Source organism: Thermomyces dupontii, assembly GCF_041956625.1.
Source record: "Thermomyces dupontii strain NRRL 2155 unplaced genomic scaffold VTN31scaffold_2, whole genome shotgun sequence".
NCBI classification, from domain to species: domain Eukaryota; kingdom Fungi; phylum Ascomycota; class Eurotiomycetes; order Eurotiales; family Trichocomaceae; genus Thermomyces; species Thermomyces dupontii.
In genome coordinates, this window is record NW_027192308.1 from 2,110,295 (window position 1) to 2,133,031 (window position 22,737).

At 49.2% G+C, this 22,737-nt stretch overlaps 6 protein-coding genes across 6 annotated transcripts; 5 read left to right on the forward strand and 1 right to left on the reverse strand.

Annotated features, from left to right (window-relative positions):
• Positions 1 to 2,024: 2,024 nt before the first annotated feature.
• On the forward strand, positions 2,025 to 2,516 carry VTN31DRAFT_3163 (uncharacterized protein; the record flags this gene model as incomplete). The annotated part of the gene is made up of 1 exon (XM_069403412.1): positions 2,025 to 2,516. The coding sequence occupies one exon, from the start codon at positions 2,025 to 2,027 to the stop codon at positions 2,514 to 2,516; it is 492 nt and encodes a 163-aa protein (XP_069262596.1).
• Positions 2,517 to 3,988: 1,472 nt separating this feature from the next.
• On the forward strand, positions 3,989 to 4,519 carry VTN31DRAFT_3164 (uncharacterized protein; the record flags this gene model as incomplete). Its single annotated transcript, XM_069403413.1, has 1 exon — positions 3,989 to 4,519. The coding sequence occupies one exon, from the start codon at positions 3,989 to 3,991 to the stop codon at positions 4,517 to 4,519; it is 531 nt and encodes a 176-aa protein (XP_069262597.1).
• A 4,889-nt stretch (positions 4,520 to 9,408) lies between these two features.
• On the forward strand, positions 9,409 to 11,072 carry VTN31DRAFT_3165 (uncharacterized protein; the record flags this gene model as incomplete). Its single annotated transcript, XM_069403414.1, has 2 exons — positions 9,409 to 9,842; positions 9,896 to 11,072. The coding sequence occupies 2 exons, from the start codon at positions 9,409 to 9,411 to the stop codon at positions 11,070 to 11,072; spliced, it is 1,611 nt and encodes a 536-aa protein (XP_069262598.1).
• A 127-nt stretch (positions 11,073 to 11,199) lies between these two features.
• Positions 11,200 to 12,312, reverse strand: VTN31DRAFT_3166 (uncharacterized protein; the record flags this gene model as incomplete). The annotated part of the gene is made up of 4 exons (XM_069403415.1): positions 11,200 to 11,402; positions 11,468 to 11,848; positions 11,901 to 12,197; positions 12,249 to 12,312. 4 exons carry the CDS (start codon positions 12,310 to 12,312, stop codon positions 11,200 to 11,202), a joined length of 945 nt encoding a protein of 314 aa, XP_069262599.1.
• An 808-nt stretch (positions 12,313 to 13,120) lies between these two features.
• VTN31DRAFT_3167 (uncharacterized protein) lies at positions 13,121 to 14,077 on the forward strand (the record flags this gene model as incomplete). Its single annotated transcript, XM_069403416.1, has 1 exon — positions 13,121 to 14,077. The coding sequence occupies one exon, from the start codon at positions 13,121 to 13,123 to the stop codon at positions 14,075 to 14,077; it is 957 nt and encodes a 318-aa protein (XP_069262600.1).
• A 6,091-nt stretch (positions 14,078 to 20,168) lies between these two features.
• On the forward strand, positions 20,169 to 22,504 carry VTN31DRAFT_3168 (uncharacterized protein; the record flags this gene model as incomplete). Its single annotated transcript, XM_069403417.1, has 4 exons — positions 20,169 to 20,968; positions 21,023 to 21,460; positions 21,515 to 22,409; positions 22,460 to 22,504. The coding sequence occupies 4 exons, from the start codon at positions 20,169 to 20,171 to the stop codon at positions 22,502 to 22,504; spliced, it is 2,178 nt and encodes a 725-aa protein (XP_069262601.1).
• Between the last annotated feature and the right edge of the window lie 233 nt (positions 22,505 to 22,737).

A 22,737-nucleotide genomic window follows, 5' to 3' on the forward strand; every position in this document is an offset into this window, starting at 1 on the left:
TCATCATCTGTGATTGGTTTTTTTTTTTTTTTTGTTGATGTTGTTGTTGTATTGCATGGCGAGAGCGTATTTGGAGGATTCGTTTGCGAGGATTAGAGTGTTTGTTTCCCTGTGAGCGATGTTTATAGCTGTAAATCTGAAACAATATCCTTCGAATTCACATTGATCAACAGTGGGACTATGCATGCTGCCGTAGGCCTTCCCATCTGTGTACCTACCTACTTGTACCTACTAGGTAGCTATCTAAGCAAACAAGGTGAAGCGGTAGGCCAGTTTTTAAACAATACCACTAACAAAAGATTGCAAGATGCATCCGACAAAACGGTTTGAAATACCCTTCTGCCTACCTATTCACAAGGCCCCCCAGGTTTCAAGGAAAAGCGCTCTTTTTTATGACTCCTGATGCACGGTTTGCCGCCACGGAAGTCACCTATACCCCTCTATGTCTCCCAAAGTCCTGGATATTTGCATAGAGCAATTGCTACCTATCTCCACCTACCTGATCTTATGGAATCGCCTTTGTGAGTGAAAAAGGACTGACTACATGTACTCGTAGATACATGACCAAAACCCAGGACTGATTGAAGTGTGTCATCACCTACTTCACCAGCAGCGGAATCAATCACGTATTCATCGACATCAAGAACCCCACTTTTGATGAGTACTTAACAAGCAACATGAACCACATCAGTGCAACAAGTACTAGATCAGGGCTAATGGATGAAGCCTGGATGATTCGGTTATTTTTTGACTCGTGTCCAAGCTTTTCGAATACAGATTAGGGGTGGTATGACCTAAGATCAATAGGTGATTCGAGTGATCGTCTGGGGTTCAGGGCTGCATATAACTACGTAGTTGCCAAAGTACTATGTACTTACTCCGTACCTACCTAGGTGCTATTCCACAGCGTGAGTTCAATTTCGATTTCATCCGCGAGGAAATGAACGATTCTTCGGGTTTGGCAAATCTCTCCATTTGTCTTTCATATCTGAGATTGCTCGATGTTAGTGAAACGGTTTATATGGTGTTTTGAAATGACGCTTGACTTGACCCGAATCGATCGATTTTGTTCCGTCAATATGGTTCGGTAGGTCAAGTGTTATAACAACTGAAGTCTTAATCTTCCAATGAACAAGGAGTTATATGGCCAAGCTTTTGAGGATCGCTTTCTGACCAGTCAGGACGTTAGGTGCTACCTAAATGTGGAGACGAGCGGGAACGTCTATGTCGATGGAAAATGGATCGCTCCAATGCAGCCATCCGTCTGGTAAATACAACACTCATAACAAAGTTTGAAGAAAAATTCCAAATAAACCGCATTGTTACCAGCCAGAGTTTAGAGACATCAATGTCACACGACCAAGCAACGAATTGGCGATGCCGCTACTCCTTATTAGTAGTTTTATACTCTACAGCTTGTCCAGATAAAGTAGTAGGTAGTAAGTACGGAGTATCTTCGGCATCTAGGTCTTTGAGTTCGAGAAGTGCATGATCTGGGCTTTGTATTGTATTCAAGTCCAAATAGTTCGCAACGAGTACGGCCACGGTCAGTCTTTTTTTTTTTTTTTTTTTTTTTGACTCAATACACCGAATGATCAAAACGTTGTGAATCAACAGCAACATGTCACAAAATCCCATCAAAATGACATGGAAGTTTCCTTTCTGTAAGCGGTTTTCTCCACTTTGCAACATCTACAAGATGTTACTCTTCATTGGCATAAATTCAACAATCGTGCAGGCGACATACACATAGGAAACCTGCTGCAGAACTCGCTCAAATATTTTGGCATCAGTTAGAGACTGTAATTCGGAACGTGTTCACAAAAATCTTCAACAAGATGGGTATGGACGAAGAGCAACGAAAGGTAAGTCTCCTGTTGATCTTCGCGAAACCCTTGCCGGGGAAAGAAGGAGATATTGATTAGCGACATGCATAGGCTATTGAAGCCTTCATCGAACAACAACTAGATGAAATCTCTACTGATATCGAGCGTCTCAAAGACATTTGTTCCATTCTCCAAGATATGCCCACCAGTGAGCCACCATGGTACTTCAAGATGGACGTTGTCTGGATCGAAATGATGGGGAGCAAGGTCATCCAAAGAGGGCACGATGCTAAATCCGCGCTGAGCGACATCTTGAAATCGTCATGGTTCAGGAGGATTATCTGGAAGATAGCACACAAGCCGCCACAATATCAAGCGTATTGGACGGAAATGGTCAAGAGCGGGGAGGCTATGAAGAAGATCGCGGCATGTTGCGATGACCTGGAGGAGCTCGAGAAGCAAGCTTGCGAGGAATGGAGCCTAAAAGGAATGACTTTTGAAGAGCCAATGAAGTGGGCGAGAGCCATCCAAGATGAATGGGAAAATTGCAAGGCTCATCGAATATCTGCCAGTCACGCTATGATTTCAGCAGCAAGGATAGCTCTCCGAAATTACATCGAGGGAGAATGCCCTGAGCCAGTCAGAGACCTTCTGAAATACCGAGAAGCTCTTGGACGTGGTTTGAAATGAAGTGGTCTGCGATGAAAGTGACGGGAAGTCTATGGTTAGCTGCTGTCTCTTTCTATCGTCTGTTGATTCCGAGATGGTTTCCAAATATCAGTGGATTATAGGTATCTGTTGATCCCCAAACGGCTATACGAAGTGAGGTTTCGCAATGAATGGAATGCAAACTTGTCAGAGAATGGATATATGTAGTAGTATGAAGTAAGTTACTCACAAAGTAATGTCATGGATTCCTCGGATGTTGACGCCCAAGCATTCCCATTACATTTTGCACTCGACCGGTAGATTCATGCGGATACAAAGAAATAGTAAAAGAAGATCATATTCATAGATCAACCCACATTGAAGACAACAGAAAACGACTCTTTAACATGCGGATTGGATGGTTTCTTTGATGCTGTTTCGTTGAACATTGGACAAGAGGCGATGGCTCACATCTAATGGAATTTTAGCATGAAGGTCCGGTGGGTCACGTTGTACCTTTCACTGAAAGATTGTCATTCTTTGTAAGGTCCTTCTAATTCAATTGCTGACGAAGCCTTGAAAGACCGATACCTTAAGAATCAGGAGACTCAGAGGCTAGAACATTCTGCGATTCTGGCTGAATGTGAAGACGAACCGTGGTAACTAATGGCTATGTAGCCTTAGGGACAATAAGATGATGTTTATCTTCTCGTCGATATCCATGATAAAGAGATTAAATGTGAAATACTCAAATCATACCAAAAGTTAGGAATAGAATGGCCATTATTAGGCAAAAAAAAAAATATATCACGACGCTGTCGCTCTCATTCAACAGGTCGTTGTTGCCAATCTCCCGTCTCACACCTCATGAAAAGGAAGCGACAACTGTTTCTAGGGAGCTATCGGAGCTTGACTGTGATATTGTCGAGAGGAGCGCGATACAGCTTGTCCGAATACACCATCGAAGTTGGCATAAAAACTAGGGCCTTTCCGTTCAAAGCATGCATCAGCTCTGGTGTTTTCTTTAGCATTATTGAGTTCGCATAGAGAACACTCTGCACTATCATGACTACCTAGGTTTGTCTGACGCTTTCGGGAAAACAGTGATTCATCATTTCCAACAAGATTTAGTGCGCTGCATAGTCATAGCACCGAAGAATCCTGAAAGAATCACCATAGTCTCACGATTTCTATCAGAATGACACGGAATTTGCCACTTTTTAACGTTTGTCAGATGTTCCCCTCCATCATTATAAGTAGTAAGACACCCCAAAGCTCGTTCAGCCAGTACAAACACAAGAGAATCGGCTTCAAAATCAGCTCAGATATTTGCGCATTAGAGGTTACTTATCAACAATCAACAAAACAAAAGGTGCTCACAACTTGACAAGATGTATAAGATCAGACATGGTGTAAGCTCCCCCACCCAGTTGACCATCCTCGCGGAGACCCTTGCCGAAAGAGAATGGAGAATTGACTGAAGACGTACATAGGTCAGGGGCAGAATTACCAGCATGTTGAATGAGATCACGTATGATATCGAAGACGCCGAGAAATATTGTCAAGAACACATGAAGAAGTCTACGACTGAGCCACCATGGCTCTTTTCCATGGCCATTGTTTGGATCAAAATGCTGCAAGACAAAATCACCGGAAAACTAGCCAATGTCCAACGGACACTAAAAGACGGTGTGGCGGACATGACACCGGGCGAGTACGAGGTGTTCACAGAACGAATCTCCAACAGGAGGACAGCGCTTGACGGGATCGAAACGCTCTGCAATCATGTGAAGAGTCGCGAGCAAGCCTCGCGAGACCAATGGGAGCAAGCAGGGAAGAGTTGTGAAGAGCAAATGGGTTGGGCGGAAGCCATTAAAGATGAACACGAACGGCTACGAAGAAGTGAGGAATCTGCCTCTGAGGCTGACGTTAAGGAAGCAAGGTGTGCCCTTCAGAATTATTCCAGTGAAGACCCGTGCCCACGGGCAATCAAGGAGCTTTTAGATTATCGAGAGCGGCGCAAACGGAACCAGAATTTGAAATGACTGAAGAATATGTTCACTACGCGGCTCTTAATCCATTCAGCCAGGTCTCTGACTGCCCATGTATTTCAGATTGTCAGTTGAAATCAAAGGGTGTACAGCAGACAACGGAATGCAATTTTTTTAGTGCTCTTCCAACGTATGAAGTACTTTACTATCCATGGACTCAATCTAGCGGACACATCCATGGGAAACAGCAATATAAAAGCCACCCCTTGATCAAAGGCTAACTGCAAACGCGACAAAGCACCACTCTACCTATCTGTAAAAGACGGGAGCTGCAATGAGTCTTAATATTGATGTTTCTGTTGAAAAAGACCTGCCAAGATATGGGCCTAACAACGGCGTCTATTTGTTTCAGCAGGGTGGTCTATCTGTATCTGAATTAGGTATGTAACCCAACGAACGGAGTATGTGGTCCTGTACTCTGTACGGAGTACATACTCATTCGCATTGTTCAATGAAACAAAACAAACTTCGGGTCAATCTCGCAAGGCACTCAGCCATGGGTGATGCCAGTATGTACCTATTACATACATATTGAACTACGGAGTAGGTGTGTTATCCAATGAAACGAGGAAAACTTTGACCAATAAGAACTCAAGTGTCAAAGTGGAGAGTGGACGGAGCAGTTAGGGCTGACCCGAGCCGTTATAGGGCTAATGACGATCGTCTTTCTGTCGGTCCCGTCTCCGACGAGTCGGAAACACACACGAGAGATAGACTTTGAAAGGATATTGACTAGATCACAATAGTAGTAAACAGAGTTGGCAGAAAGGCCATGGCTGAACAATGGAATTACGATACTGTAAAGTTTCATACATACTATGTATAATAGCTTGTCCAGAGATTTTCATTCATTAAGTTGTCTTTGGAAAGTAGTCTCACAGTTCGGGAAATGCATGAACACTGGGATTTCCCATCAAATTTACGTCGGAAAAGTCCGTAAAGAATACGGCCATGGTTGACTTTTCCGGAGAAAGTCATGAATCCATCAATCATCACACTATTTGTCCTTGTACTGTCAAATAGTTCCGAAAGGAAACAAACAAATATGTCACAGAGTTGGATGGAAATGACGTGGAATCTTCCTCTGTGAGAAAACTACGAGATGTTTCTTTGCACAAGCATAAACAGGAGGCATTTCGACGCTCTAGACGGACATATATTCTCTCTAGAAACAACTGAGCAACTCGGTGCGCCCCAGACAGAGATCATTCTCGGCTGGAGACAGACAACACATCGAGATTGGTTCACGCACAAGATAACAAAATGGTCGACATTTTTATAGCACAAGAGGTAAGTTCCATTGATCTTCACGAAACCCTTCCCGAGGAAGAAAGAGACATTGACTGGAAAAATGTATAGATCAAGTCCAAAATCAACGAATACTTTAAAGAAATAGAGATCGACATCGAAGACCTTGTGAATGAATGCAAAAAATGTAAGAGAAAGTCAACGAAGAACCCGCCGTGGGTTGTAGCCGCAGGCTATGTGTTCATCGATCACAAGTGAAACAGGGTCGTTAATGACCTGAAGGAACTCGATCAGCAACTGGACAAATACAAGAACGTCTTGAAAGAATCCGAATACGAAACATACAAGCAGGAAGTTTCCACCAAGATGTCTGCTTCGGAAGGGGCAGTGGTACATCGCAATGGGGTTGCGAAGCGTGTGGGGTACACATGCGACCTGTGGAAGAGGGCTGGAAAGAGTTGCAAAACACCAATGTCGTGGGTACAAGAGATTCGAGACGAATACGAACGCCTCAAAACAAAGCAGGAATCTGCCAGCTTGGCTGTCATTTTGGCGGCCAGGGCAGCTCTTCAGAATTACCACGAAGGAGATTGCCCACTGGCGATCAAGGAGCTCTTGGACATCCGGTGCAAACGGGAGAAGCGGGAGAAGGAGTGGCAATCCATAAGAGATGACGAGAGTTGAGCTCAGTCAGCAATTGTTGACTTCTCCTGCTGATGATTTCACATTGCCTGTTGATGTCCCCAGATTGCCTGTGGCTTGAGATTGCGTGCGAGTTCATTTTAGGTGAAAATTCAGATTCCCTGGGTCTTCAGATTGCCAGTTCTTGATTCAGATTGCTTTTTTTGTTCGTAATCGCTACGCAGTGCTGTTTTGTTGAGAGAGAACAGCTGTACTATTTCTCATTAATGAATGGTTCAACCGAAGTCATTACGTTAAAGGAATATATACTATCCTCATGGGACATTGACTTCGGGCCTTTTGTTATGTATTAGTATCTCAGGCTGTTAAAATACACTTGTACGAAGTCCGAGTCCACTTGGTTGACGCCTGTGGCTGCAAACCCATAGACTGAACGAAACATCTCTCTTCCTGACACCAGGTACTGGTAGGACTTTAACAATGTTTGTCGTTGAAAATTGGCAGACGTTGGACTGACAAGAGGATCTTGATAATTTCACTATGGTTTTCTGTCCGTACGTACGGAGCTCGGAGTACTTAGGGATATATCACTTGCGAGATCTCAAGTCCAAAGTGCTGAACTTTTCCGTCGCGTACTGCCTCCACCTTGACTTGAAATCTCTACCTATGCAATATTAGAGGTGCCGAAGAAGCATTATTTCGGATATCACCAGGTTTCAGAGAAACTTGAACGATTTTAAGAGCGTTTTTGTGTCTTGAAAATCATAGTGAGACTATCAGAAAACCATACGGAGTACTCCGTACATAGATAAGACAGTGAAAACATCAAGTCCCTGACAAGACCATACCGTTCCAGCCAGCTGGTTCACTGGGTCATACTGGTGAGCCTTGTGTCCAATGATATTGGGAGTGCCCGGATTAAGCTTTATTGGTACGGAGTACTTGTTACTCCGTAGATGGCCGGTGGATGCCCTCGTGTGTACTCCGTACATACTCCGTATGGAATGTAATGGAAGATGCCAAGACGCCGTATGTGGAACAGAGAAGGACTACGAGTACATATGTACGAGTACATAATACGGAGTACTTGTAGTAAGAGTTACATACTCCGGATAAGTACATGTCCCTTAGGTGGCAGCCAGCTAGGATCTTTTGGCGTGTTACAGTTCACCGAGTGTGTGTTAGTAGTTATGCACTCCGTACTCCGTACGAGTATAACTTCAGATTCAGAGGGACGTTCCATGATTGTTCAACCATCCAAATCCTGGTAATCAGGAGTGTCTAGTGTCTACTAGTAGCATACCATGAGATTGGATTAATCAATATTATGGAATAAACGTAACTGCCAACCAGCTTTGAGGGAAAAGATTGTATGGATCGAGATAAACCATCGATCGCTCATGAACGATATCACACCAGAATTATTGGTTGTCGACACAAGTAACGACTTAGTCGAACTTTAGTTCAATATAGTTACATAATACTCAGTACTTCGTAGTTCGTACTCGTACTACATCTTTTTACGTCCTGAATGAACACGGCGGCCATGTTTTCTCCTTCTCCTTCTCTAGTCTCTAGTACGGGATAGATTGGGAGAACCACCAAATCTGGGTAAGCTTTGATCTTGCTTGTCAACAGGTCAACCAGAAGAGCCGGACTGTCTGCAATCGCGCCTTGTCCGCCACTTCTAATCGATCAACGATCCAGTCTGGCAATTGTTGAGTTCAGAACATCCAGGCGGGACATATTGACCTATCGCTCCGAGTGCTCGTTGTGTTTACGCATACTGATCTCTCCTCGGCCATTCCACGCCGACCATCAGGTGGCCATGTTGCGATCCCGAACATCTCGACATGCTGGACGTTCATATCTACTCCAACCATCAGTTCCCTCCCAGACCAGGCAGGAAGTTTCAGTTCTTTCCGACAGCTGCATCCCGTCGTGCTGATGCAGGTAGATCTTTCAACTGCTCCGACGGCCCGACGGGCCGCGATGTTTCATCGATTCGATCGGAGGGTCAATACTCCATTTCCTTAGACGGAAACTTTGGTACTTGCAATACGAGTCTAAATCCGGGACCCGATGTCATTAATATGTTGATGGCACTGAATCGGGATACCCAGAGCCTGACGTCCGACGTACGACCCACAATATGTAGATGAGCGAAATTCGGTAGGCCTATCCAAGATCAGAGCAGAGTCAGCGAGACTGTAAGACACTTCAAATGAAATGGTATGCAGTACATTGGTAGATATACATAATGCAATCATGCCAGTTTGGTGGGCAAGAGACACACTACCGACACACTGAACGAACCCTAACTTCCAGAGGAGTGGACGGTGTGCTATTACCTAATCAGGAAATGCTGCCTGGGTCACTCCGCTTCTCGGCACTGTCGGCAGTGCTAGGCCAATTGACACAATCCGGGGTCCATTGGCCACATTGCACTGGGGCAGCTCCCCGTCAGAATCCCCGGTTAGGGTTACGATAAAGTCGGATCACTTTTCTTGTGGCCAGACCTTGATTTGAATGTCATGCTCGCAAGAATGCTGGAATGCATGCAAAAAAACACGGCAAAGTTGCTAGCAAGAGCCGACGTCCGAGCGCCGAGTTCCAAGTCATGCCAAGTAGACTTCGGAATGTTGCCGTCTTTGGAGACCTGTCGTTTTGTTTCCACATGATCATCAATGAGATCTGAAAGACTGCAGACGTGATTTGCTCGTTGCAGCAGACGGGTTGATCACCCATGGCACTTTGCTGACAGTTTGTGTCTCCGCATGTCACAGGCCTCGGCCCATGCGTGTAACTGTCGTACTTTGGACCGAGGAAGATGTGATTTAACTTATGTCCCGGTATCGTGTGTCGCAGTTTCATAGGACTTCCCTAGCATCATCGGTATTTACTGGATGGCAGTAACCTCTCGGAGAAACTCTTGGATTTCTGGGAAACCGGACTGTGACTGTTTTGAATCCATCAAGCATTTGTGACCCGCCATGTGGATTCAGACTTTAGCAGACTTCAATCCGCCGCGCTGGCTCCTGCTGGTCGCGTTCCTCCTCTCACTCACCATTCTCCGCTCCTTCAACAACAATATCCGCCATGCGCGCAATGCCCGTCGGCTCGGCACCCGCGAGCCCACCTTGCTTGTCAACCGTCTGCCGTTGGGCCTCGACTTCCTCCGCCGCCTGTTGCGCGCTGACGCTGAGGGCCGCGTCCCCGACGAGATTGTCACCATTTACGAGGAGGCGGGTGCAAAGACACTCAGGCAGCACTTTCTTGGCCGCACCCAGTTCCACACCATCGAGCCCAAGAACATCCAAGCCATGCTCGCCACGCAGTTCTCCGACTTTGCGCTCGGCAAGAATCGAGAAAGGAGCTTTTGGCCCATGTTGGGTCGCGGTATCTTTACAGCTAATGGTCCTTACTGGTCCGTGTCTTGAAACTGAGGCACCGTTTTCTGTCTGTCTGACCCTGCAGTAGGGAGCATTCTCGTGCCATGCTTCGCCCCCAGTTCACCAGGCAGCAGGTCGCTGATCTCGAACTCGAGGAGAAGCATGTGCAGTACCTGCTACTGACCATTCAGCCCGATCACTCGACCGGCTGGGCCGGTCCGCTGGACCTTTCGGTCTTATTCTTCCGACTCACCATGGACTCAGCCACCGAGTTCCTGTTTGGACAGTCGGTGTTGTCCCAGCTCCAGGTTATTCCGGATCACGCACTGGATAAATCAGAACTGCTTGGCAAGGGCGACTGGCGGGCCTTCGGCATGCACTTTGATCGCGGAACGCATGCGTTGGGCCGCCGCGCCCGTCTGGCGGGGAGGTCCTGGATGCACTTCTCCCGCACGTTTCCGGAAGACTGCCGCGAGATTCATCGGTACGCGGACCACTTTGTGCGTTTGGCATTGCAACGGGCGAACGAGAGAGAGAAATCTCCGGCGACAGTAGAGGAAGGAAAGCGGTACGTTTTCCTGGATGAGCTGACCAAGGAGACACGCGACCCGCTCGAGCTGCGTTGCCAGCTGCTGCACATCCTCCTCGCGGGCCGGGACACCACGGCGGGTCTGCTGGGCTGGGCCTTCTTCGAGCTTGCGCGCCACCCGGACGTCTACGAGAAACTCCGAAGGACGATCCTCGAAACGTTCGGGCCGTATGAGTCCCCGCGGGATATCACGATCGAGCGGCTCAAGGGTTGCACGTTTCTTCAATACGTCCTCAACGAGACGCTGCGGCTGTGGCCGCCCGTGCCAATCAACTCGCGCATGGCGGTGCGGGACACGACGCTTCCCGTGGGTGGCGGGCCGGATGGCAAGAGCCCTGTTTACGTGCGCAAGGGCGAGGAAATCGCCTATCAGGTGTACGTTATGCACCGGCGCGAGGACATTTGGGGTCCCGATGCGTCCGAGTGGCGACCCGACCGGTGGTACGGCCGCAAACCCGGATGGGAATACCTGCCGTTCAACGGCGGGCAGCGCATCTGTCTCGGCCAGCAATTTGCGCTGATGGAGGCCGGGTACGTGATGACGAGGCTGGTGCAGAAGTTTGACAAGATTGTCCCGGCGGATCCGACGGAGAAGGCGGTGCATCAATATGGGGTAACAAGTGCGCCTCGTACGGTGTTGGTACGGTTGCATGATGCGACTGCTTACTCAGAGTAACTTCTCGCGACTCCTCGTCGAACTCCACTCATGAACTTGAAGTTTACGTGATATCAATGAAAACATCATGAATTAACATGCCATGATCTTATGTATGCGCTTTAATATCGTGCTGCAGTCATCCGACTTATTTATACGTTTTGTCAAAGAAGCCAAAGTCGACGTTGAACGGAGGGTCGACGTAGCGCTGGAGCTGCTTCTTGGCAGTTAGGTCGTCAGAGTATTGCTTGATAAGCGCGAGATCATCGGCATCCAGCTCGACGAGGTTCCGGTTCGCGGTAATCCGGTCTGGGTTGACAGACTTGGCAAGAACGACGGAATTGCGAGCCACTGTAACAGGAAGAATCAGCAAATGAGACTGGAGAAAAATCGAGTCAAAAGGGAAAGGGACGTACGGTGCCAGCTCAACAAAACGGTCGCCGGCGAAACACCCCTCTTCTTCGCAATCTGCACGACAGGGTCAGCGGTCAAGAGCGGGCTGCCCGTGCTGCCGAGCGGTGAGTACGCCGTGATGACGATGCCGCGAGCATTGCAGAAATCGACAATATCCTGCTGGGGCAGGGCCGGGTGGTTTTCGATTTGGTTTACAGCGGGCACAATGGTGGCCTCCGCGAGCAGCTGCTCGAGGTATCGGACGCTGTAGTTGGACACACCAATGGCCTTCACCTTGCCCGTAGCCGGCAGCTTCTCCATGGCCTTCCACGTGTTGACATGGTTGTGAGTGCGGATGAGATCACGAGTGCCATCGGGGAGGGTTGGGAAGAGGGGGTGGTTGCCTGTCTCTTGTGAGATTTCTCCTCTTTAGCGACGAAAAGAGAGACCAAGTACCATTAGGATTCATGTAAATCGGCCAATGCACCAGATACAAATCCACGTAGTCCAACCCCAACGCCTTCAGGCTCAGTTCCAGGTTCTCTTCAACACGCTCTGCATACGTGGCCCACAGCTTGGTCGTCACGAAGAGGTCCTCGCGTTTGACCAGGCCCTCGTCGATTGCCTTACGGATCCCCTTGCCGACATCCTCCTCGTTCTGGTACGCAAACGCCGTGTCGATGTGTCGGTAGCCCACCTTAATGGCGTGGTAGACTGCATCCTGCACCTCTTCGGGGCTAGATTTCCATGTTCCTGATCTGGTCAGTGCATGCATTTCCGCCTTTGCGACGCCGCTAAACCTACCCAGGCCAAGGGCGGGGATCTCCGCTCCCGTGTTAAGCTTGTAGCGCTTGTCGGCGATGGACATTGTGATTCCTCACGCGGTAGTTAGGTCAACCAAAGCTAGGTCTAACCAAGTGCTAGATTCTACAAAAAGAAAGGATCATTTGTGAGCAGTGTGAGGAATTAACTTGCCACTTTTAAATCGACCCCGCGGTTATTGTCCCCCCAGTTCCTGGATAATTAGGGCACAAAGGCACTCACCCCACTGCACCCCCACGCAATTCACCCGGAGTGCCTGCGGGCGGTTGTGGCCCTGTGGCCTGACTGGCCTCTGTCCAATTCTTCCGCCTATCAGGGCTGCTCGGGCTAATGCCGCCCGAGATTCTAACCCTCGGCTCCAGCTTCCAGGAATCCAGGTCCGAAGCACGCAAAGTGGCAAACAAGACAAACCCGACACCACGTGATCTCCGCTAAAAAAAGAATATCGCACGTGACCACAAAAAGCTGACTAACCCATCTCGGAAATCGATGCCCGTTGCCGACGCTGATCGCTGATTGGCTCGTCGGAAACCATTTTCTTCTCAGGGTTCAAAGCCCTACAGTAATTATGTTGTCGGTCATTGATGACTGTCGGATTTCGAATTCAGTACTCATATTCAACGGAAGATGCCGTTGGAACTTGTTACTCTTGCTGTCTCCACGGCGTATTCCTGCTCACTTTGGAATCCAGGTTCCGTCAGCAGTTGTGAATATAAAACCAAGTGGCCACCATGACGGGCTTTTCCTGCACCAAGATCGACTACACCGATTCAAAGTCAATTGTCTTTTCCAGATTGATCAGCATTTATCAGTGTCTTTGTTGAGATCAATCCCAAGTACTTTGACGATTCACCATGGCGCCGGTCGCTGTTGAGACATCCACCCAGAACAACACCTTCAAGGCCCGCGACGGCGCGGCCCTCGAGGAAGTCTCCGACAACATCCAGGAGCTCAACGCCCTCAAGGTTTCTATGCAGCAGAACAAAGAAAAGGGCCTGTACGACGAATCCGAGTTCGACAAGAACAAAGACAAGAGCAAGTTCCGGCAGTATGAAGCTGCCTGCGACCGGGTCAAGAACTTCTACCGAGAGCAGCACACGAAGCAGACGGTCGCGTTCAACCTCAAAGTCCGCAATGAGTTCAAGTCCAAGACGCGCGCGGAGATGACCGTGTGGGAGGCGCTCGAAAAGCTCGACTCCCTGATCGACGAGTCCGATCCAGACACCCAGCTGACACAGATCGGGCACGCTCTGCAGTCCGCGCAGGCGATCCGGCGGGACGGCAAACCGCGCTGGATGCAGCTGACGGGGCTGATCCACGACCTGGGCAAGCTGCTGTACTTCTTCGACGCCGAGGGCCAGTGGGACGTCGTCGGTGACACGTTCCCCGTGGGCTGCGACTTCGACGACCGCATCATCTACGGCAAGGAGTCCTTCCGCGACAACCCTGACTACAACCATCCTATCTACGGCACAAAGTTCGGCATCTACTACCCTGGTATCGGCCTCGACAACGTGATGCTTTCCTGGGGTCACGATGAATATCTCTACCATGTTGTCAAGGACCAGTCGAAACTGCCGCCGGAGGCGTTGGCGATCATCCGCTACCACTCGTTCTACCCGTGGCACAACGCCGGCGCGTACCGGGAGCTCATGAATGAGAAGGATCATGAGATGCTGAAGGCCGTCAAGGCTTTCAATCCCTACGACCTCTACAGCAAGGATGATGACTTGCCAAATGTGGAGGAGCTGAAGCCTTACTATCAGGAGTTGATTGATGAATATTTCCCTCAAAAGGTTATCAAGTGGTGATACCCAGGTTTGTTTATGATTGCATGGTGTTGGTTCGGTTCATGGTTCATATTATATCCAGTCTTAATTTGATTCATGTTCATAGAATTAAGTTAGGTGCATTGCAGTTTTAATCCATCACTTCAGCTGAGAATTTGATCAACTTTGACCACCGGAAATGTAGTAGATTATGAATGGAGTAGCACAAGCAACAGGACGAGTGACTTAGGATCATTCTGTCACCTATTCCGTTTCCGGTTGGTAAAGAACATGCCCAAAATTTTTCTTGGCTCCTTGCCTTTGGAGTTCCTGATCCTTGTATTGTGTCTGGACCCCACGGACGCGATTCAGCGCCAGAGAGTGCGCATTCCCGCTCTTGATCCCAAGTTTAAGTTGCCATTCTCACAGGGACGAAAGGTTTGCAGGCAATGGTACAAGATTCTCTCGTGTAATACCATTGCGGCTCTTTCGCGTGATACGCTTAGATTTCTGGGACTGGGCGTGAAAAACGCGGACTGAGAGATTGCCAGCGCGAATCATTACTTCCTTTGGCGACATGGGTCGCAGTGCGGCCGCCGGTGAAGAAGGTCATTTACCCGTGGCTACTCCGTAGGTATGAAGCTGCTGCTGATCTTCTGAATGATTTGAAGTCAAGTCCCAAATGTAAATGATGTCTGGTGCTCGATTTTCTAGATGAACAATGATCACCTTGTCCTTGCTGCTAGGTAGATGCCTCTGGTGAACTAGAATAGAGTGTCAGGAACCCGTCTCAGAGCATCGCTGTGGTGTGTATATCCCACGCGGTCAAATTTCTACCGTACCAGCATTGCTGTTAAAAATTGCTGAGCAGACAGCACTTATGCCCTCTTACCTTCCACCAAATCCATCAATGGAGATCGCAACAATGTAAGTAGTGATCAGACCCGAGGAACTGCATGATACCACGCGGTGCTTCTTCAGTCCAGTCTCCGGCCTCTGCTGCTTGTTGGTGAGCCAAATTCGGTCTTTTTCTAATCTTCAAATCCAAAAATCTCGACTCTTCCACCTCCGATATGCCTGGTCTGGAATCAACCAGTCGCCACGAATGGTACCGAACCTTCGTGGGACATCGCGGCCCTTCTGGCCATGGAAGAATGATCTTGACGGGCCGACCATACTGCAATCCATGTCTCCATCGGAAATACGTCTTAGTGTCGGCAGTTACGTCTGTGTCTCCAGGGTTGAGGAATGTGAGCGTTTGGCGCAAAACATCGAATCGGACGAGAAAAGAGATCGCTACCGTTTGGTGACCTATGATGGGTCTCAGTCAACAAATACTAAAATGGCCAATGCATAGCAGGGCGCGGACAATGATGCGCACGCTCTGGTTTCGAGCCATTTTTGCTCGATCCAAAGTATTCAATGACCTTTAGTAGAACTTCGAGAGGCAAAGAGCACACCATTCATCATTCATGAAACGCACTTGCGCTGCCATGTGACGACGCAATTCCTCTCTTCACGAAGTAACTGCTTGCTCTGGTGTTTTTTTCATCAAGAAAAGAATGATCGCTTAGTGTCTGACTGACTTTGTGTCGCGACAAGCATTAGATATCGGAGAATCCTTCTTGCTTCCTGCCTCCTTACAGTATGTATTAGGTTAGGGCCAAAGTTGCGCGTCAACGGCTGCCCAGCCGACAAGGAGTCGGCTGGGCCGTGGATATGTTGTTGGAAGACATTACGGAGTATAGGTTAGCGATGTGGTTCCTCTTCATGGATATCACCTTGGAAAGGATGGATACCTAAGTGACTGAAAAGATGTACTCTGTACTCCAAGGCTACGGATGGGTGATGATTCCCCTTGATTTTAGCCCCATTCTACGAGTACACAGTACTTCGTATGTACGAGGTCTCCATCAAAAGTTCTGTCCACTTCCGGCCAATGTCTTGGCACGTAATTTATTATGTAATTATGAGTAGCTAACTAGCCTATAAGGAAGGTACCGAGTCCAAGCATTCGTACCAGGTACCTCTACGATCTCTACGTGACACGGATTATTCTGCTCGTGGGTTAGGTTACCCTATAAAAACCATCTCTAGAAGTAAACCTGCTGTTTTGTTTACTGATGATCTTGATTCGTTGCTAAATGTCAACTTGCAGTAATATTTATGTTGTCAAGATACCTGGTACCTGGAGCAAGTACGAATATTATGTACTTTCCCTAAATGGATAGGTGTTCTTGTATAATTGCGCAGCGAGCGAATCGAGCGAGCAATACGGCGGCCACTCCGGGCTGTGAACTCTGATTGGCTGCAGTTTCTCCTTCTGATTAACGTAATCCGACATCAGACGGAACACGACATCACCCGGAACATTCACATTCACAAAACCAGTTTCGGAACAAAACTTGACTACTCGTAGTCAAACTTTCACCCAGGCTGCCAGGCGGAACATAATCACTTGGTGATCTGGAATACTTTGCACACGTCGGAACGTTCAGAGTTCAGACAGGATTTTGGAGTAATCTGACACAAAAATCATGTCTAACGGTCGTTGAACAAACTTAGGCTTAGGATAACCTTGTTATTTTGTAGTTTAAGGCATGCTGGAATTGGGGTAGAGGCGTTCCGTCTGGCAAAGGTTTTGTTCCGGGTCTTGTTTATGGGGTGCAATGTTCCGGGTGATGTCGGATTACGTTAACTGCAGTGTCTCCTTCTTATTGGCTGAGTTCTCTCACTCTCATTGGCTACGTCCTCTCATGCTGTTTGGCTTCAGAGCGTGTGCTACTACTCGCCCTTGCCGTTCTCATTGGCTACAAGGAATACTATGCGTCTTTCGCTTTCCTATTGGTCAGTAGTAGTACGGACTCGAGTCCTGTAAACAAACATCCGACCCTTCGTCTTTCTTTCCTGTGTCGCGTGTTGAGCACGATTTTCGACCTGTACAGGTTCATTCCATTCGAGATGTCCAAGGACTGCTCCCGTTGCCCGCTACCGACATCCCAGGAAGGGATACCGACGCGGTCAATGGCTCCTATGTCTATGGCCTATTCCACCGCACAATCGAACTGGACGTCGTTCGGCGCCAGCAAGGTCAGGATGAGTGCTCAATAGCTTTTCGGACCGCCCTCGAGCATCTGCGTGACTGAAGCGTAACGATGGATGACTGGGAGTTGCTCTGCCGCCGCATTCAATCCATCGTTCCTCATGAAAGTCCGGCCTTCATTGACGTCCTCCGAGTTTATTTTACCAAGGAGCGCGTCAGACAACACAATGAGGATCGGTTGCGGGCCCTTGCTCAACCAGTGCTGTCCATCTCGGCCGCGCGTGAGGGGAACGGGGCTAGCCAAGCCTCAGAGGATGAGGCGGGAACATACATGCCTACCTTTGCCTCTCATTACGCTGCCAGGTCATGCTGATTGAAAATATCTGGGTTGAGCGCGGGTTGGTGAACGGGGCCATCGGCACGCTGGAAGACATTGTATGGCCACCGGACACTGTCGACCCACGCAGTCAACAACCAATGGCGCTTCTGATTCACTTCCCCGGGTATAATGGGAGACCGTTGAGTATATCTGAGGAAGGAAAGCCTTTGGTTCCGGTCTTCCCGTCGAGAAGGGAGTTCTTGCATAACAATGTTGAATGTTCTCGGTGCCAGTTCCCTTTTACGGTGGTTGCATACGCGATCACGGTGCACAAGGCGCAGGGAATCACTGTGCCGAGGGCTGTTCTGAACATAACGGACAGAGAATTCTCGACCGGGCTACATACAGTACGTCGCCATCTCCCGCGTGAAAACCCTGGACGGCATTCTGTTCGAAGAGCCATTCGATTATGAGCAAATTGCCAACAGACACACGCCAGCCATCGTCCGCATGCGCAATGAAGACTTCGATCGTCGCAGAGGGCAGCACATAGAAGAGCCCTTATGTGCATAGTCCTCCGCTTTTCGTGTTCATTTCTGACGCATATTTCCTTTCTATACATCCTTCTTTTCTGTACATAACTCCTGTACATAGCTCCTTTCTGTACATACAACGTTGTCTTTAACCTCTGGCTCCGGCTTTGCTCGCTGCGCAACGTAAGCCAGTTCGGTCAAGCCAACTGGCTTTCCGGCTAGGCCGCTATTCTCGCTGCTGCAGCCGAGAGTTTGTGATTACGTCAGCGCCCCGGAGTTGGGGGGTGCGGTCCGGGGGATGCCTGCCTGGTAGGAACTAGATTGGTAACTTATCTGCTCAGGAATTGCTCAAACTTTCTTGCTGAAGCCTGAACCTCTCTAATCGTACCATTTTTACTTGTAAAAGCCCAACTCCGAGACAACCCAGACTGGAGAGGTCAGTCACCACCAATTCGTCCAAGATATCACGGTGCTAACCGCGCATCCAGTGTCAGGAATCTGAACCTTCCTGATGACTCAAACTCCCAGGTAGAGGTCTATCAACATCTTTCCGCCTTCAGTAACACCCAATTGCCGCACGGAAGCACACACAAGTTGCTATGGCTATCTTATTACTCATGGGATTTAGGCGGGTTGTCGAGGATTCGATGAGGGCATCGATTCTGCAGTAGAATGGCGTCAAAAGATGACAGAATCGGCTTCTGTACGGTTTAGTTATTTCCTAGAATCAATTGTTGCTGTTCTCAGGATTCGATTCGAAAAAAAAAAAAAAGCCAATACCTAGTTCCCGCAGCACGCGAAAGTCCATACTTCATACGCCGTAGTATCGTTTGGAGCGTTGACGCAATGCTTGCAAAGTGTTGCAGCGCAGAGCTTTTCGTGTCAGCTCGGTGTTTACGAGTGACACAAGTAAGTAGTGAGAAACGTGGCGGACTGTCGCCAACCATTGCCGGCGGAACCAACGTGTAAATACATAATAGAGTTCGATACAGAAGTTTTTGCAACACTGTGTTGTAGCAGTTAGGAACTACGGCAAGTCCAGTTATGCAATCTAAATCTAAGCGATCCAAGTGTCGAAGCTCCGAAACGGTGTGAAAACTATACTCGCACCGTTCTCAAAGGGTGAAAAATTTTCATAACCTAGGTTAGCCTTAGGCACTTTTATTTATTTGGCTTCTGCCAAGATTGTCACTGTGGGTACTCCGTAGCTTATGTAAAGAATGCCTTACCACTTCCATGTTAGCGCTGACCCGCAATTGGCCTTGGCAAAAGTTTGATCTCTTGCGTTTTGAGGCAGGCAATCTTCGTAAAAAATCTGGATTAACGTCTGCGAGCACGTAATTATATAATCCGTAACGTAGGTCAAAATCCGCAGTGTTGCAGTGCGCTGGAGTGACCACCGTCCCCAAAGTACTTTGCATATACATGGAAAGGGTCGACGCAAGCGAAAAAACCTCCGAGAGGGAGAAAAACCCCCGAGGAGCGCCGAGGTTTGCGATTTGCTCCTCAATGGAAAGTTATTGTAGTTTTGTGTGCGGAGATGGATACTTACCAAAAAATGGAACAAGAAAAGCGTATGTACGGGTAACGTTACAGAGTACTCTGTACTAGTACTGTACTCCGTACGCAGACTGATTAATAATCACGTATTGCCGTTGATTACATAAGAGATTGGCTATTCCGATAGCGTTTACTACTCGTAACAGATTTGCAGTCAAAATCGCAACTCCCCTGACAACAAACCTATCCGAGGCGTGTTGGCTGCCTTGTGTCCTCCAACGTGACGGAGTTCTCTCTCAAACCTGGAACTTTCTGGATCTCGATGGTGGAAACTCGCTACCTGCATGATTTCCTGCACCTAAAGTACACACCCAGCTTCCCGTCACTTCATCGCCAATAAAAGCCATGCAGAGACTTCCAAGGCGTCTTGCCGTGATAGACTAGCGTTGAGATCGTCCGGCACGGGGAAGAAACCCTCCGGCTTTGGAATCGCGGCCAATCGTCGCTTTGCATGCCTCGTATCCTAAAGGTGCGGATGTCGCCATTTCAACATTCTCTGCCAGGGTTCAGACCTGCCAGGGGCTAGTCCAGTGTCTTCAAGATGTCATTCAGATGAATTCCTATTTAACCAGGCCGTCCCGGTCGTCTAGAATCAACACGTCTGACAGTGTTAAAGTGACAGGGCGTCTCCTGAGAAGAATACCCCGGTAGTGCTTCTGCCAGTGATACAATATCGCAATGACAGACGTGCTATCTCGTTACGGCTCGAATCCTGAAGCTTCCGCCGTTGCACGTCGTAAGAAGCGCCGGACAGGTCATCAGCGCCAGAACACCATCCGTGCCTGTGACACCTGCAAGGAGAAGAAGACCCGATGCAGTGGTACTCTACCCTGCGTGCGTTGCTGTCGCCTGGGGATCCAATGTGAGTACCTCAGCTCGTACTCGCGAGGTCTCGCTCCCCCCCTGCCCCCGCCCCTGAGTGCGGCGGACAGTTTACCAGACACCCATGCATACTCTCGAGTGACGTCCCCGCAGCAGGAACCCACCAGCTCTTGTAAATCGATTTGTGGTCCCCCGTCCTCTTCCGACCTGCAAGGTGCTGAGCCCGGGCCAGGGTCAGGTCTTGCATTTTTTGCCCGCGTTCGCAAGTATCTCAAAACTCAACAACCATCATCCAACCTGGCTTCCATCTCTTTGGGGGAGTCTTATCCGGAGGTGCCTGATGCCTCTTCAGTGTTCCGGTACGGAGACAAGCCGTACAAAAAGTACGATGCACCGGACATCGAGTTTCCATCTCTTGAACACGCAATGCATTTAGTTGCCGCCTATTTTGACTCTGCTGTGGTAACGTATCGATTCCTCCACCGCGGGCTGGTGGAGCGGTGGGTTCGTCAGCTGTTTGAGTATGGGATATCCTTGTCTAAACGGCCTTCCGGGCCCTGCGTGGTGAAGGCGAGCATCGTCTTTGGGGTCTTTGCGATTGGCGCGCTGTTTGACCAGCATGAATCAGCTTCTCCGACGGATTTCGATGATCAAAGGTAGACTTCATCTTGTGAACCACTTTCCCCCCGCATATGCTGATTTGCCGATAGTGAACGATGGTTTGCCATGGCCAAGCAATTGGCGTTGTTGGAAGTTGGTCCACCTCGGCTCGAAAGTATCCAGGCTCGGTTGAATATCTGCCTGTACCTTCTGGCATCGTCCCGGGCTTCGGAGTGTTGGTTTTCCTTCGGACTTACCGTGCAATTGATCCTCGCACTGGGCGTGCACCGCGCGACGCCCGTTCCGCCAGATCGGAATCAAGGGATTTCGTACCTCGAGCAAGAGCTGCGGAAACGAGTCTGCTGGAGTGCATACACATTAGACCGCTATCTCAGTGTGATCTTAGGCCGCCCGCAGCTATTTCATGAGGAGGATATGGACCAGGACCTCCCGGACGAGGTAAGTGACGGAGATCTTCTCCTGGACGACCCACTCTTGCGAAGTAGGCGGCCTGATGCTGTCATGGTCACATCTGTCCTGCACTACAGGTTGGTGGATTTGTTTCACTACATGTCTTCCGGTACCGACGCTGACCGATTTAGACTCGCTCGCATTGTGGGATCTATCTCTCGACAGCTCTACACCTCGATACTGCCCTCTCAAGACGCTCCACTTGAGCGGGCCGTACTGCTAATGCTAGAGCTCGAAAGATGGAAGGAGAGCGTTCCCAGCTCCCAGAATAAGGACCACTCTCAGATTCTACAGCTGGCGTACTCTCACGCTGTCATTCACGCAACTCGCTCACTCTTATTCATTGACTCCAACGACCTGTCTGGCGCCCCGGTACCCTCTGCCACGGTGGTGCCATTAATCGAGAAATGCATTAGCGCGGCGGAGGAGATCATGACTATTGTGGACGAGCTCTCCAATCAAGGGCGGTTAATTCAAGGGTTCTGGTTCACGCACTACACTTGTTTCTGTGCGGTCACAGTGATCTACATCTACATCATCCGGCAACAGCAGTCCTCCCTCATCGGGATGTCCAACCAGAGGACCAACGATTCTGGTCGACTCCGCTATCTGTTCAGCCTTGCTGAGACCTGTCAGCAGCATCTCGGCCGCGTCACCGCCAACAGCAGCCCGAGCCGCCGCTATGGGCTTATTCTGGAGGAGTTGCGGCTTGAGGTATACCGCCAGATTCCCTCCCATCTGAGACCTTCGCGGCAGAGAATCTCCCCTGGCGCTCCTCAGGACAGCCAGGCGCACAGTCTATCCAAGGAACCCGCCGCTTCTAGCAGGGAAGTCGTGAGTCATACGAACTCGTCTCAGTCTTTCCCCCCCACCTTGGGGTTTGAGGTGCACGGGTCTATGGATTCAGTGGCTTTGCCGGCTTTGCCGGCGGACCTGAGTGATCCGGCTGCCTTCCCATTCTCCGATCCCAAGAGCCTGGGTGACAGTGCAGAGGGTGCGGCATGGTGGGCGCAGCTGGACGCCTGGGTAAGCTTCGGACACATTAGAGTTGTGTAAATGGTACTGACTATGGTTAGGCCTATTCAACTCTTTCCGAAGAGCCTCCTTTCTTCTCGTTTTAGGGGTTTTTACTGGGCGACTTCTGCCGGACAGAGAACCCCTGATCCGACGCCATGGGCAAACGACACCACGACTGAAAACGACTTTTCCGATGGCAGCAACGAGATGATCGCGAGTCAGTGTCTCCATCAAGACACGAGGACAGGAACGGGCCGGAATAGACCGAAGAGAAAAAGTTAGATCTAGTGTAGTCATACTGCATCACCCTTGCCTTGCACTAACCGCCGTAGAGTTA